Here is a 16,564-nt window from a genome sequence, read left to right as displayed (position 1 = left end):
AGAGTCTTCTGTTGTGGCAACAAAGACTCACCACATTTATTACATACAACTGAACAGTAAACCGAAATAGACAATCAGTGATAACACACTTCCCTTGGCCCAACATAAAACCTTCTTATCAGGGAATTCACAGGAATCCAGTATCTTAGTCAAACATTCCATAATTCAAGTCTTAAGCAGAGGCCTCATAGAATAGATTGTTTTTATAAATTAATAATGTATCTAGATATAAAAAAAAATAACCATAACAATATATCAGTTGAAACCAGAAGTTTACATACACTATATAGAAAGACACATATGCATGTTTTTCTCAATATCTGACATGAAATCAGAATAAACCTGTAGCGTCGGCGTCCCTGCCCTGTGCTAGGCAGGGACGCTGTTCCCCTCACCTCTCTGCTCCGAGCCCGGCGTCCTCCTCCCGCTCTGCTGGCAGCGCGCGCTCCTTCCCGGCCACTGTGCTTAGGGCGCGCGCGCTCCCTCCCTCTTAAAGGGGCCGCGCGCGCCGTCCTAAGGAGTCCCCGGCCAACGGCCGGAGGACTTCACCATATATAAGGCACCTCCTCCAAAATGGAGGTGCCCGAGCAATGTTGTTGCACTGTTCACTACTCTGCTTCAGCCCTCAGGTCCCGTTGCCAGTTACCTGCCAGATTCCTGCCTGCCTGCTGTCTTATTCCTGCCTGACATTCTGCTACCTGCCTGCTAGCCTGAGGTCCGACGGTCTGCCTTACTACTCCTGTCAGTCTGTCTAAGGACCAGGTTGCCCGCTCACCTGGGAGCGCACATCAACTACCTGCCTGATTGCCTGAGGTCCGACGGTCTGCCTTCCAACTCTTGTCAGTCTGTCTATGGACCAGCTTGCCCGCTCACCTGGGAGCGCACATCTGCTACCTGCCTGCTAGCCTACCTGGAGGCTCTGCCGTCACGTGCTGTGACCACCTGCCTGTCCAATGACTCCTGCCCGCTCACCTGGGAGCGCTCATCTGCTGCCTGTCTGCTAGCCTACCTGGAGGCTCTGCCGTCACGTGCTGTGACCACCCGCCTGTCCAGAGACTTCTGCCCGCTCACCTGGGAGCGCTCATCTGCCGCCTGTCTGTTGGTCTTCCTGGAGGCTCCGCCGTCACATGCTGTGACCACCCGTTTATCCAGAGACTCTCGCCTTCTCACCTGGGAGCTCACGTCTACCATCAGCCGCCACAGGTCGTACCAACCCTTTACCCAGAGACTGCCCCGGTCACTAGCCGTGACCATCTGCCCGTTCACCCAGAGACTGCCCCGGTCACTAGCCGTGACCATCTGCCCGTTCACCCAGAGACTGCCCCGGTCACTTGCCGTGACCATCTGCCCGTTCACCCAGAGACTGCCCCGGTCACTTGCCGTGACCATCTGCCCGTTCATCCAGAGACTGCCCCGGTCACTTGCCGTGACCTCCTACCCGTTCTTCTAGAGACTGTCCCGGTCACCTGCTGTGACTGCCTGCCTGGTCGCCACCCGCTCCCTTACAAGGACCGCCCCCTTGTATAGTAGCCCAGAGGTTCCGCCTCCCAGACCCGTTACAGTTTGCTCGGGCCATGGAACCCGGTGGCACCCAAGCTCCCTCGCTCTCGGACCTCTGTCATGAACTGTCCCGTCAGAGGTCCCAACAGGAGTCCGTCCTGGGTCACCTGTGGAATGTCAATTCTCGTCTGGACACTCTGACTGCTCCACCAGCAACCACCGCCAGTGCCATGACTCGCAACCCGGCAGCTCCGCTGTCCACCAATACCATGGTATCCTACCCCGGACCCCGGCTTTCTGCACCTCCTCGCTTCGGAGGCGACTCCGCCCAGGCTCGGGGCTTCATAAATCAGTGCACCCTGCACTTTGAACTCCTGTCCCACCAGTTTAACTCTGACCGGGCCAAAATTGCCTTCATCATGTCCCATCTCACCGGGGAGGCCCTGGCCTGGCTAAATCCTCTATGGGAGAGAGGAGACCCCCTGGTGTCCGACTTGCCTGCCTTTCTCATGGCTTTCCGGAAAGTCTTCGACGAACCCGGACGGAAGACCTCATCCGCATCATCTCTGCTACGCCTCCGTCAGGGAAGTCTCACCGTGGGCCAATATGCCATACGGTTCCGTACCCTTGCCTCGGAGCTGGCCTGGGATAACGACGCTCTGGTATCCGTCTTCTGGGAGGGTCTGTCCGGCCGTATTAAAGATGAACTTGCCAGTCGGGACATTCCTACCACTCTCGATGACCTAATAACTCTTGCCACCCGGATTGACCTACGGTTCCAGGAGCGTGCCAAAGAGGTCACCCGTGAGAGGAGGTTTCCACGTCTAGCTCCTACTTTTCAGAAATCCGTCTCTCCCCAGGTACACTCTCCTGAGCCTATGCAGGTCGACCAGACCAAGATGGTCAAAACCCGTCAGGACTTACGCCGTGCCGAAGGGAGCTGCTTCTACTGTGGCAGTAAGGAGCACCGGATCCGTACCTGCCCGGAGAGGTCGGGAAACGCCTGTGTCTAGGTTCGCTCAGAGAGGTCAACCGAGACAAGAATAAATCCTCTCCATCTCTGCTACTGTCAGTCTCTATTATCTGCGGGGAGAATCGTTATTTCGAACTAGCCCAACTTGACTCTGGAGCGGCCGGGAATCTTATCTCACAGTCCCTGGTAGAAAAATACCGCATTCCCACCAAACCTCTGGCTGTACCAATATCTGTCGCTGCTGTGGATGGGGGCCTCTTACCACGTCCCATCCAACTCATCACCGAATCCGTAACTCTGCAGGTGGGAATGCTGCATTCTGAGAGCATCTCTTTTCATGTTCTGCCTGGACTCTCTCACGCCCTCTTACTAGGTCTACCTTGGCTCCAGAGACATGCACCCGTGCTTGACTGGCAGACCGGAGAAGTCCTTCGCTGGGGACAGGACTGTCATAAGACTTGTTTGGTTCCTGTTCATCCCGTCCGTCCTTCTCCTACCCCAACTAATCTACCTGGACTTCCGATTCCCTATTGGTCATTTGCTGATGTCTTTAATAAAAAGGAGGCAGAGACATTACCCCCTCATAGACCATACGACTGTCCTATCGACCTGTTACCCGGTACTACTCCTCCCCGTGGGCGTATTTACCCATTGTCCGCTGCTGAGACCCGGTCGATGTCCGAATATATTGAGGAGAATTTGGCCAGGGGATTCATCCGGAAATCTACCTCCCCGGCGGGAGCAGGCTTCTTCTTCGTAAAAAAGAAGGACGGCTCTCTCCGTCCCTGTATAGACTATAGAGGCCTTAACCAGATCACGGTGAAGAATAAGTACCCCCTTCCGCTCATTCCAGAATTATTTGATCGCCTGAGGGGGGCTAGAGTCTTCACCAAACTGGACCTCCGTGGGGCGTACAACCTGGTCCGTATCCGTCAAGGGGATGAATGGAAGACTGCATTCAACACCCGGGACGGCCACTATGAATATCTGGTAATGTCCTTTGGTCTCTGTAACGCTCCTGCCGTCTTTCAAGAGTTAGTCAATGACATCTTCCGGGACCTTCTCTACTCCTGCGTTGTGGTGTACCTGGACGACATCTTGGTCTTCTCTCCGGATCTCCAGACTCACCGGAGGGACGTTCGTCAGGTCCTGCTCAGGCTCAGGCAGAACCACCTCTTCGCTAAATATGAGAAGTGCCTCTTTGAGCAGACCTCGCTTCCGTTTTTGGGCTACATTATTTCTCAGACCGGCCTACGAATGGATCCAGAGAAACTGTCTGCCATCGAGAAATGGCCCCGACCGGAGGGGTTGAAGGCCATTCAGCGGTTCCTGGGCTTCGCCAACTACTACCGCCTCTTCATACCGCACTTCTCTTCCCGGACTGCCCCAATTTCCGCGCTCACCCGTAAGGGTACTAATCCCAAAGAGTGGCCGCCCGAAGCAGAGGAGGCCTTTCTTTCCTTAAAACAGGCCTTCTCTTCCGCCCCGGTGCTGCATCGTCCGGACGGCAACAAGCAGTTCTTTCTGGAGGTTGACGCCTCCTCCTCTGGAGCCGGAGCTGTACTTACTCAAAAATCTTCTTCCGGGAGGATGGTAACTTGCGGCTTCTTCTCTAAACTCTTCTCCTCCTCAGAGCGCAATTATTCCATAGGAGACCGAGAGTTATTGGCCATCAAGCTGCCATTGGAGGAGTGGCATTACCTACTCGAGGGGGCTCTTCATCCGGTAATAATTTACACTGACCAAAAGAACTTGGCTTATCTCCAGCATGCCCAGAGACTTAATCCACGCCAAGCCCGGTGGTCCTTGTTTTTTGCTCGCTTTGATTTTGTTCTACATTTTCGCCCGGCTGACAAGAACATCAAAGCAGACACCTTGTCCCGATCCTTTCTGGTATCTGATCTCGAGGAAGAACCTAAACATATCATCGATCCCGCCAGAGTAATGCAGGTGGCTCCCGTGAGTCTAAATCGTCTCCCTCCCGGTAAGACGTTCGTATCGGTACCTGATCGGGAGAAGATCCTACACTGGGGTCATTCGTCTAAACTAGCTGGCCACGCCAGTCAGAAAAAGACCCTCCAGCTTATTTCCCGGCACTACTGGTGGCCTAACCTGCGCAAGGATGTAATAGACTTTGTTTCTGCCTGTGTGTCCTGTGCCCGCAACAAAGTTCCGAGACACCTACCAGCCGGTCGCCTTCTTCCTCTGCCAGTACCTGCTGCCCCCTGGCAGCATATAGCGATGGACTTCATAACTGATCTTCCCGTCTCTGCCGGTTGTACGGTCATTTGGGTGGTCGCTGACCGCTTTTCCAAGATGGCTCACTTCATTCCCCTGCCAGGCCTCCCGTCTGCACCCGAGCTGGCTAAAGACTTTATCCGCCACATCTTCCGTCTTCATGGCCTGCCCCGTCACATCGTGTCGGATCGTGGGGTACAGTTCACATCTCATTTCTGGAGAGCCACTTGTAAATTGCTAGACGTCACCCTGGACTTCTCCTCCGCTTACCACCCACAGTCTAATGGTCAAGTGGAGCGGATCAATCAGATCCTGACCAGTTACCTCCGGCACTTCGTTAATGCCCACCATTCTGACTGGGTGGACCTCCTGCCATGGGCCGAATTCTCGTACAACAATCACGAGAGCGAATCTTCCTCCAAATCCCCGTTTTTTGTAGTCTTCGGTCAGCATCCTCGGATCCCGTTTCCCGTCTCCACCTCGGTGGACAATCCGGCTGCGGAATCTCTTGTTAACAAATTTTCCTCCACATGGGAGAGTACCCGGTCCGCACTCCTTCTGTCATCCGAGCGTATGAAAAGACATGCTGACAAAAAACGTCTGGATCCTCCTCAATTCCGTCCAGGGGATAAGGTCTGGCTCTAGTCCAAGTATGTCCGGCTCAAGATTCCTTCCTATAAGTTAGGGCCTCGGTTCATCGGTCCTCTGGAGGTCATCAGTCAGATCAACCCGGTGGCCTATAAATTGAGACTCCCGGCCAACTTGCGGATCCCTAACTCCTTCCATGTATCTCTCCTCAAACCTGAGGTACTTAACTCTTTTTCCAAGTCTACAGGCACGCCTCCTGCTCCGGTTTCCGCTGAAAACGAATTTGAGGTAGAGAACATTCTGGCCACCAAAAGGATAAGAGGGAAGACCTTTTTTCTAGTAGATTGGAAGGGGTTTGGTCCTGAAGAGAGAACGTGGGAGCCCCGGGAGAACATCCATGCCCCTCTCATCCTTGCTAAATTTCTGTCTGGCCTAAAAAAGGGGGGGCCTAAAGGGGGGGGTACTGTAGCGTCGGCGTCCCTGCCCTGTGCTAGGCAGGGACGCTGTTCCCCTCACCTCTCTGCTCCGAGCCCGGCGTCCTCCTCCCGCTCTGCTGGCAGCGCGCGCTCCTTCCCGGCCACTGTGCTTAGGGCGCGCGCGCGCTCCCCCTCTCTTAAAGGGACCGCGCGCGCCGTCCTAAGGAGTCCCCGGCCAATTGCCGGAGGACCTCCCATATAAAAGGCACCTCCTCCAAAATGGAGGTGCCCGAGCAATGTTGTAGCACTGTTCACCACTCTGCTTCAGCCCTCAGGTCCCGTTGCCAGTTACCTGCCAGATTCCTGCCAGTCTGCTGTCTAATGCCTGCCTGATATCCTGCTACCTGCCTGCTAGCCTGAGGTCCGACGGTCTGCCTTACTGCTCCTGTCAGTCTGTCTAAGGACCAGCTTGCCCGCTCACCTGGGAGCGCACATCAACTACCTGCCTGCTTGCCTGAGGTCCGACGGTCTGCCTTCCAACTCTTGTCAGTCTGTCTATGGACCAGCTTGCCCGCTCACCTGGGAGCGCACATCTGCTACCTGCCTGCTAGCCTACCTGGAGGCTCTGCCGTCACGTGCTGTGACCACCTGCCTGTCCAGTGACTTCTGCCCGCTCACCTGGGAGCGCTCATCTGCCGCCTGTCTGTTGGTCTTCCTGGAGGCTCCGCCGTCACATGCTGTGACCACCCGTTTATCCAGAGACTCTCGCCTTCTCACCTGGGAGCTCACGTCTACCATCAGCCGCCACAGGTCGTACCAACCCTTTACCCAGAGACTGCCCCGGTCACTAGCCGTGACCATCTGCCCGTTCACCCAGAGACTGCCCCGGTCACTTGCCGTGACCATCTGCCCGTTCATCCAGAGACTGCCCCGGTCACTTGCCGTGACCTCCTGCCCGTTCTTCTAGAGACTGTCCCGGTCACCTGCTGTGACTGCCTGCCTGGTCGCCACCCGCTCCCTTACAAGGACCGCTCCCTTGTATAGTAGCTCAGAGGTTCCGCCTCCCAGACCCGTTACAATGGTTAAAATGTAATTGCAAGTGGCTCAAAAAATCATCTGCATATGCACATAAATCACCTTAATATTAGTCGTGGGAGTTGGCGTCCCATGTGGCTTCATTACACTTCTGTAGAAAAACAAGTTTTAATAAAGTTGCGTGAAAGTCCTAAATTTCCTTGACCATTATCCTCATAATCTCTTGCTTCAACTACTACAATATCCTCCCTGCTCACACTCTCCCATCTTTCCAGTCTGTCCTTTAACTCTGCTGCCTGACTAATCCACCTCTCTCCTCACTATTGCTCTGCAAATCCCTTAATTGAATCCCTATTCCCTAACGTATTCAGTTCAAACTATTAACATTCACCTAAAAAGCCGTCCATAATCTATCTCCTCCATATATCTCCGAATTAATCTCCCGTTACCTTTTAACATGTAATCTCCAGTCCTCTCAAAACCTTCTTCTCTCCTCCCCACGGATATGTTCCTCACCCAATCGCCTCCAAGACTTCCCCCGAGCATCCCCCATACTCTGGAATTCTGTGCCCCAACACGTCTGATTTTCTGCCAATTTCGGAACTTTGAGACGGAACTTGAAAACGCATTTCTTCAAGCAAGCTTACAGCCTGCACTGACCCCGCTGCTGTCTCACCACAGCTTGCAACAATTCCTTGCCACCTCACCACTACCACCAGAGCTGCTGCACCCCCCTCCCAGTCTACTGTATCCTTCCCCATTATCCAGTAGACTGTAAACCCACAAGTGCAGCGCCTTCTCCCCTCTGTACCAGTCTGTCATTGTTAGTTTGTTCACTGTAATTTATACTTGTATTTTGTATGTAACCCCCTCTCATGTATATGTAATAATAGCCAAGGAAAACAGCCATTCATTAGATGCTACAGTGTGCAGGCCCCGAATTTAGATAGATACTGAAATAACATAAGTGCCTGCTCAGTAGTGGCCATAACATAAATGTCCTATGAGCAAATGAACCGCAAATCACCATCAAAGTTATAAATGGGCAAGATGGGCCAAAAAAGAGATTTAACTGACTCTGAAAAGACAAAAATTGTTACAAGTCTTCCAGAGGGATCCAGCACTCCTGAAATTGGTAAGATATCAAAAGTTTTGTTGCAAATAACAAACAAGGTCGAAGAAAAGTACGTAGAAAATGATAATATATGGCACTCTTGCAGTAACTGATTCAGGTGCACAAGGAGGGTATCCAACTCATATATCATATAGAGCCGAAAAACTTGGCACTCTTTGAAAATAAGTTCCTTTTATTTGCATTCATATAGCGTTAATCGTTTTCGGTCCTGATACAGACCTTCATCAGAACTGAATGCTTTAGGTATGGAACTCCCAGAAAAACGCGCTTGTGTGTGCGACCGACGTCGCTTGAGGAGCAGTTTGCTCATGAGAAGTGGGCCAAAAAACCTGTTGAGAGGTGCAGAAGTCTCATTGACAGTTACAGGAATCTTTTGATTGCAGTGATTGCCTCAAAAGGTTGTTCAACAAAATATTAAGTTAAGAGTACCATCATTTCTGTCCAGGCCTATTTCATGCGTTTAATTTTTTTTTTTAAATTCTGTGGAAGCAGGGTTGTAAAGCAATGTCTGACTTTCATTTGTTCATTTTCATAGATTTTTAATTTATTATTACTTTTGTCAGATTCAAGTTATTTCTGTGACCATTGTTGGTTTTTCTTTCATTAAACGAGGGGTACCAACAATTTTGACCATGTGTGTATGTTTCCCTTTATTATCTTGAGAAATTATTTTTTGTTTATGATTTTACTCATTTTCTCATCTTCCCATTCAGGTACGTACAATATTGGCTCTGTCTCTGGAGATCTTCGATAGAAGGGAATTTTCCTGATTGACCCGTCAAGGATGGATAGGGACAGGGACAAGATGGCAGAGAGGATATTACATCTCACCCTAGAGATCCTCTTCCGGCTTACTGGAGAGGTGAGAGATTCTGATGACGTCACATTATATCATTCTTATCTATGGGAATAACAAGATGGACAGAACTGTAGAGGTGAGGACTCTGGAAATGTCTGTAGTGAGATTTATTAATGTGTCTCTCCATAACCAGGATTACACAGTAGTGAAGAAGACCTCTAATAAGCGCTGTCAGGGCCCTGTGTCTGAGGGATGTGGAAGACCCCTGAGCCCAATCATGAGGCCTCCACCTCACCCCCTGCTACATGAGGACATCAATGACCAAAAGATCCTAGAACTCACCTACAAGATGATTGAGCTGCTGACTGGAGAGGTGACACTGCTGGGAATGCTGGGATATTATACAGTAACACTCTGAAGGGATCGTGACGGTATTAGTGTATGTGCCAGGTTCCTATAAGGTGTCAGGATATCACCCTCCATTTTTCCATGGAGGAGTGGGAGTATTTAGAAGGACACAAAGATCTGTACAAGGACGTCATGATGGAGGTTCCCCAGCCCCTGACATCACCAGGTAATAGACAGGACTAAATAGACACAGCCTATAATTATCTGTATGTAAAGAATGAATTCAGTCCCTGTATGTGTTTCCTCCAGTTCTATCCAGTAAGAGGACAACACCAGAGCGATGTCCCCGTCCTCTTCTTCCACAGGACTGTAAACAAGAAAATCCCAATGTTCCTCTGGATCATCAGGTAGATGGAGAGAAGGTGTCATGAGATCTTCCCTATGATGTGTAGATGGCTGTAAAGGTCTTGTGCTCAGTCTTGTTTTATCCACCAGTATTATATGTTTTATACTTGTGTAATGAGAACGGTGGAGATGGCAGGATTAGAGCTGATCATAGATGTGACTTCTCCATCTGTGACTTTTACAATATTTGTTTCAGGGTGAAGATCTGACCCATATTAATACTACAGGGACATATGTGAGGGGTGATGAGCGGTGTAAAGAGGAGATTCCTACAGATGACCGCCCAGGTGAGTAGTAACCACTAAATGTAGAGGAGTCACAGATTCTTCTCAGTCACTGGCTGGTACCATTTTGTTGTGACCTACAGTTATATGAAAAAGTTTGGGCACCCCTATTAATCTTAAGCTTAATGTTTTATAAAAATTGGTGTTTTTGCAACAGCTATTTCAGTTTGATATACGTAATAACTGTTGGACACAGTAATGTTTCTGCTACAGAAATTGACATGCTAACCAGCAGAGGGGAAACCGACCACTGGGGGCTGATACTAGTAGCCGGGGAAGGGGCCGTTAGCCAACAATGTTACCTTGCTATTAATATCAGCCCACAGCTGTTTGTTTAGCTTGGCTAAATTACAGGGGGACCCCAGAAAAAAATTGACGTGGGGTCCCCCTATAAAAATCTAACCAGCAAAGGCTAAACTAGACAGCTGCAGGCTGATATTAATAGCCAGGGAAGGGGCCATGGATACTAGCCCCCTCCGCAGCTATTATTATCGCCCCTCAGCAGTCCCAGAAATGGCGCATCCATAAGTTGCGCCAAAGTGGTTCTTAGCCTCGCTCTTCCCACTGTCCTGTAGCGGTGGTGAATGGGGTTGGGGTTCACGTCAGCCTTTTATTGGCGGCAAACGTGAAGCCCAGGTTAGTTATGGAGAGCGTTTATAAGACGCCCCCATTACTAACTGCGTAGTAAAATGGTCGCCGCTTTTTCAATAAAAGACACGGCCAGAAAAAAGTATTTTAATGAAATAAAAAACACACGATTCTACAATTTTTTTTATTACCCTCCGTCCGCTAAGCCCTCGATCCCCTGAAAAAAACGTAAAAAAACAACCAACCATATCCCTCACCTGTCTGCCGTCAACAACGCAGTCCTCGATTACGCCGAGTGTCCCACGGCGATCTGGGTCACTTCTACAGCAGTGACATCAGCCATCACTGATGCGGCTCTGCTGCCGACACTCTCTCTGTGTGAACCGTGCATGGCGTCCCTGCCATGCGCCCTCACACAGTGAAGTGATGTGCCGAAATAGTCTCTGCTCTCCATGCCGGGACTGTGTGTGCGTGGGGTGCAGTGACCATTCACTCTCTTCAATAGCACCACATTGTAGCCACAGCGCGATTCCTGCTGCGCTCGGCGGTCAGTATGCCCGCTATTAAACATCATGAATATTCACTACAACCCATGGGAGTGGGTTGTAGCGAATATTCATGAGCTTTAATAGCGGGCTCACAGACCGCCGAGCGCAGCAGGAGCCTCGCTGCTTCTACAATGTGCGCGCTATTAAGGAAAATTAATATTCCCTTCTCCCCATGCCCATGGGGAAAATATTCATTTTCTTTAGCAGCGTGCACAGCAGTAGGCTGCAGCAGGCGACTCCTGCCTCCTGTGCCCCGTTTCTCTGCTGCTACCGCTCACCCACAGCCACAGAACATATGTTCGGACTATAAGAGACGTACCCCACAGTTTCCTCCAACATTTTGGAGGAAAAAAGTGCGTCTTAGAGTCCGAAAAATACGGTAGATGGAAAACCCAAAGTAAGTGCTCAGCGTAGAGCACAGGATAAACGTGATCCAAAATGTTATGTAAAATATTCCCTACAAAAGCTTCAACTTAATCCAGAAAGAAAAGCAAGTCTCTACTCAGGTCTGTCATCTGTTAACGGAAATATAGGGGTCTTCTACATTACTGGCAGTACAAAGGCTCTGGAAAAGCGAAATGGCTGCCCCCAAAAGAAATTCAGCAAATTCTGCATTACCAAATCCAAATGCCTGTCTCCTTTCTGAGCCCCAGTGTGCCTAAACCACATTTAGCATCCACATGTTTGGCATTTCTGTAGCGATGAGAGCCTGCTTAATTTACAGCGTGCGTTTCCCTAGTAGCTCGAGCTGGGCATAATGTAAGGGCACTACAACATACTGGGAATTACAACGTAGTGGGCACTACAACGTACTGGCCACTACAATAGCAGATTTGCAATTTTCACTCCACAACATCCACTGCTGCTTGTTTCTGGAAAACACCGATGGAGTCAAATTCATCACTACACTTGTAGATAAATTCCTAAGGGGGTATAATTTCCAAAATGGGGTCATTTTATGGCGGGAAAATCTGTGCTCCAAATAGGCAGATAGTGATCCATCCCTCCCGAGTTTCTCCGTTTTTCTAAGTAGTACAGTACAGCCACATATGGGGTATTTCCACATTCAAGAGAAATTGTGTGACAGAATGTGGATGCATTTTTAGGCATACGTTCTAACCCTCCACAAAACAGAGTTCCGACGTATGCGCAAATTGGGCCATAGACTATGATGGTGACAGCAGAGCGAACATGCTTTCTGATGTGCATCGTTTTCAGGAGCAACGCAATGTAAAAGCACCCTTACCCATTTCTCTGTGTGAAAATGCAAAATCTGGGGCTAAAACAAAATTTTTGTGGTTAAAATGTAATTATTTTTTTCTTCACTACCCAATGGTATAAAATTCTGTGACACACCTGCGGTGTCAATATGACCACTGTACCCTTAGATGAATTCATTGAGAGGTGTAGTTTGTAAAATGGGGTCACTTCCGGGAGGGACTTCTACTGTTCTGACACCTCAGGGGCTCTCCCAGTGGATCATGGCACCCACAAACCATAACTGCACTACAATATGGTGCTTCTTCCTTTCTGAGCTTTCCATTGTGCCTGAAAAGTATTGGTTCCCTCAGGAGAAATTGCACAACAAGCTGAGGTACATTTTTTCCTACACCGCGTGCAGAATTATTAGGCAAATGCGTATTTTGATCACTTTGATACTTTTTATACATGTTGTCCTACTCCAAGCTGCATAGGCTTGAGAGCCAACTACCAATTAAGTAAATCTGGTGATGTGCATCTCTGTAATGAGGAGGGGTGTTGACTAATGACATCAACACCCTATATAAGGTGTGCTTAATTATTAGGCAACTTCCTTTCCTTTGGCAAAATGGGTCAGAAGAGAGATTTGACTGGCTCTGAAAAGTCCAAAATTGTGAGATGTCTTGCAGAGGGATGCAGCAGTCTTGACATTTCCAAACTTATGAAGCGTGATCACCGAACAATCAAGCGTTTCATGGCAAATAGCCAACAGGGTCGCAAGAAGCGTGTTGGCCAAAAGCGCAAAATAACTGCCCATGAATTGAGGAAAATCAAGGGTGAAGCTGCCAAGATGCCATTCGCCACCAGTTTTGCCATATATCAGAGCTGCAACGTTACTGGAGTATCAAAAATCACAAGGTGTGCGATACTCGGGAACATGGCCAAGGTAAGGAAAGCTGAAAAACGACCACCTTTGAACAAGAAACATAAGATAAAACGTCAAGAATGGGCCAAGAAATATCTTAATACTGATTTTTCAAAGGTTTTATGGACTGATGAAATGAGAGTGACTCTTGATGGGCCAGATGGATGGGCCAGAGGCTGGACCAATAAAGGGCAGAGAGCTCCACTCTGACTCAGACGCCAGCAAGGTGGAGGTGGGGTACTGGTATGGGCTGGTATCATCAAATATGAACTTGTGGGACCTTTTCGGGTTGAGGATGGAGTGAAGCTGAACTCCCAGACCTACTGCCAGTTTCTGGAAGACAACTTCTTCAAGCAGTGGTACAGGAAGAAGTCGGTATCATTCAAGAAAAACATGGTTTTCATGCAGGACAATGCTCCATCACATGCATCCAACTACTCCACAGCGTGGCTGGCCAGTAAAGGTCTAAAAGAAGAAAAAACAATGACATGCCCCCCTTGTTCACCTGATCTGAACCCCATAGAGAACCTGTGGTCCATCATAAAATGTGAGATCTACAGGGAGGGAAAACAGTACACCTCTCGGAACAGTGTCTGGGAGGCTGTGGTGGCTGCTGCACGCAATGTTGATCGAAAACAGATCAAGCAACTGACAGAATCTATGGATGGAAGGCTGTTGAGTGTCATCATAAAGAAAGGTGGCTATACTGATCACTAATTTTTTGGGTTTTTGTTTTTGCATGTCAGAAATGTTTATTTCTAAATTTTGTGCACTGATATTGGTTTACCTGGTGAAAATAAACAAGTGAGATGGGATTATATTTGTTTTTTATTAAGTTGCCTAATAATTCTGCACAGTAATAGTTACCTGCACAAACAGATATCCTCCTAAGATAGCCAAATCTAAAAAAAAAACACTTCAACTTCCAAAAATATTAAGCTTGGATATTTATTAGTCTTTTGGGTTGATTGAGAACATAGTTGTTGATCAATCATAAAAAAATAATCCTCTAAAATACAACTTGCCTAATAATTCTGCACACAGTGTATTAATCCTTATAAAAATTAAAAATTCAGGGCTAAAACAATATTTTAGTGGTAAAAATGTAATTATTCTTTCTTCACCCCCCAATGGCATAGATTTCTATGAGGCACATGTGGTGTCAACATACTCACTGCACCCCTAGATGAATTCATTGGGGGGTTTAGTTTGTAAAATGGAGTCACTTATTGGGGGTTCTGCTGTTCTGGCACCTCAGGGGCTCTGCAAATGTGACATGGCACCCTAAAACGATCCCAGCAAAATCTAAGCTCCAATTTGGCGCTTCTTCTCTTCTGAGCTTTGCACTGTGCCTCAAAAGTAGTTTTCTCCTTCCCCCATGACGGCACCACGGAGAGAGGGGATCCTCCCTTTAAGGACAGGAAACCTACAGATAAAAAGGGTGGTACCTCTCACTCGCACCAGTTGGTTTCCTATCCTTGACGGGGAACCTACAGTCGGCGTACCTGTAAAAGAAATAGGCATACCTGAGTGCCAGAAGAAATCATCGTTGGAAGCCAGGCACGGCCAGTCCGATTCAGGCAGCGGGGGTTCCCTGCAGCTGGCGTGGTGTCCTGAAGCGCCACCACTGGGATCAGTGGGCCTCTAGGGTGTGCGGGGGAGAGGCAGCGGAAGACGGATCATCGGCATGTTGCTTCTTCCTGGATCTTCACAGGCAGCCGAAGCCACGCTGGTAAGAACGAGCACAGGAACCTCTGTATGACTCTGCATACCCAGTCATCACCACCACCACCACCGCAGCAGCCTTAGTTGCAGCAACAGCAAAGGCAAAAGCGGGATAAAGAAACAGGATGTCAGGAGGACCCTTCCTGTCATCACGAGCGTGGTGACAGCGGTAGTAGGCTTTCCAACATACTGTCCCAGCACAGCAAGGACGTCAGCGCGGCATCAAACGCGAGAGAGAACCCGTCTACAAAAATGGTTCCTCCTCCTAACCCTTTACCTCTTCTTCCGTGAGAATGGTAAGTGATCTTTGTGAAAGATCACCTTATAATTGGGGTTTCTCCCCCATCCTTTTCTCTCTTCTCTTATTAGGGAAGGAAAAGTGCAGGCAAGACCAAGCACAGGACCTGTGCACTGTGCATAGAAGAGTTACCCACTATGTTGGGAAAAAGACTCTGCAGCTCTTGTATAGAGCAAACAATATGTGAAGAGACCCCAAAGTTTGCTTCAGAACTTAGGTCCATAATAAAATCACAGGTAGAAGACACCTTTAGGTCTCTTCAGGGGAAGGGGAAAAAAACAGAAAAAAAACTAAAAATGTATCCACTGATTCCGGATCCAGTAGTCCTGAGGATGATGAGGAAGATTCAGATATGTCAGATTCATCGTCATCCTCATCCAGGGATAGAAGCGGACGTAGCTGCTTTCTCTTAGAGGAAACAGATAGTCTCATTAAAGCTGTCAGGGCCACTATGGGGCTGGTTGACCCCCCTCCCAAAAGATCTGTCCAGGACATAATGTTTGGGGGACTAGAACAAAAAAAGAGAAGATCTTTCCCTCTTAATGAAAAAGTCCACTCTTTGATTAGGAAAGAGTGGAAAAGACCAGAAAGAAAGGGCTTTTTATCCCCAAAGAGAAAATACCAATTTGATAACCCGGTATGTTCTTTCTGGGAAAAGGTGCCAAAATTAGATGTGTCTCTAGCTAAGGCCTCAAAAAAATGTTCACTTCCATTTGAGGATATGGGTGTATTAAAAGATCCTATGGACAAAAAAGCAGACACCTTCCTAAAGGGTTCGGGGGAAGGTGGGGATAAAACGCGCGGTGGCAGCCACTTGTGTGGCCAGATCACTGATGGTCTGGTTGGATCAGTTAGAAACACAACTGAGGGAAAAAACGTATAGGGATACTATATTAGACTCCGTCACTGTAATGAAAGGAGTAGCGGCCTTCTTGGCAGATGCCTCTGCTAACTCAGTCAGGTTAGTGGTTAGGGTAGCAAGCTTTTCTAATGCAGCCCGGCAGGCTCTCTGGCTTAAGTGTTGGCCTGGAGATCTCCAGACAGTGTCAAGGTTATGCTCCACTCCCTGTGAGGGCGAATTATTATTCGGTCCTACACTTGACGATATTCTGGACAAAGCTGGGGATAATAAAAAACGCTTCCCTGTCCTGTCTAACAACTCCTATAGGAAGTCCTTTCGGAGTAAGAAATTTATCGGTTGGAAACCCCCCAGGAACCAGGATAAGTGGGAGGATAGGAGGAGTAAGACTAAAGGGTTCTTGTTCCGCAGACCCCCCCAATGATAACAGAAAGCCCTCCCAATGAAGGTTTTCCCCAGGTAGGGGGAAGGCTATCATTGTTTCTCCCGACCCGGGAAGGAATATCCAACAGCTCCTGGATCCTAAACATAAACTCAGGGCTGAAATTCCAGTTCCACTCAATTCCAAATTTCATAGTGACTACCAAGAGATCCTCAAACGAAGAGGAGCTAGCCTTAGAGCAGGGCACTTTAGGCCTGATAGAGAAAGCAGTCCTTCAAGAAGTCCCTGCCCATGAGGATTCTACTCCCCTCTGTTCCT

At 48.8% G+C, this 16,564-nt stretch overlaps 1 protein-coding gene across 1 annotated transcript in view; it reads left to right on the top strand.

The window, feature by feature from the left end:
• Positions 1–16,564, top strand: part of LOC141270659 (uncharacterized) — a 49,992-nt gene that overhangs the window by 25,504 nt on the left and 7,924 nt on the right. Inside the window, exons 3-7 of the mRNA XM_073680749.1 lie at positions 8,599–8,747; positions 8,878–9,057; positions 9,135–9,258; positions 9,342–9,439; positions 9,634–9,724. Of these exons, the coding sequence (XP_073536850.1) occupies positions 8,670–8,747; positions 8,878–9,057; positions 9,135–9,258; positions 9,342–9,439; positions 9,634–9,724 (571 nt within the window). The 5' untranslated portion in view covers positions 8,599–8,669. The remainder of the gene's footprint in view (positions 1–8,598; positions 8,748–8,877; positions 9,058–9,134; positions 9,259–9,341; positions 9,440–9,633; positions 9,725–16,564) is intronic.

The sequence above is a fragment of the Phyllobates terribilis genome, unplaced genomic scaffold, assembly GCF_046119375.1.
Source record: "Phyllobates terribilis strain yellow unplaced genomic scaffold, ASM4611937v1 Scaffold_5__5_contigs__length_657084704, whole genome shotgun sequence".
NCBI classification, from domain to species: Eukaryota; Metazoa; Chordata; class Amphibia; order Anura; family Dendrobatidae; genus Phyllobates; species Phyllobates terribilis.
The sequence above is the reverse complement of the archived record's forward strand: the minus strand, read 5'-3'. Positions and strand labels throughout refer to the sequence as shown.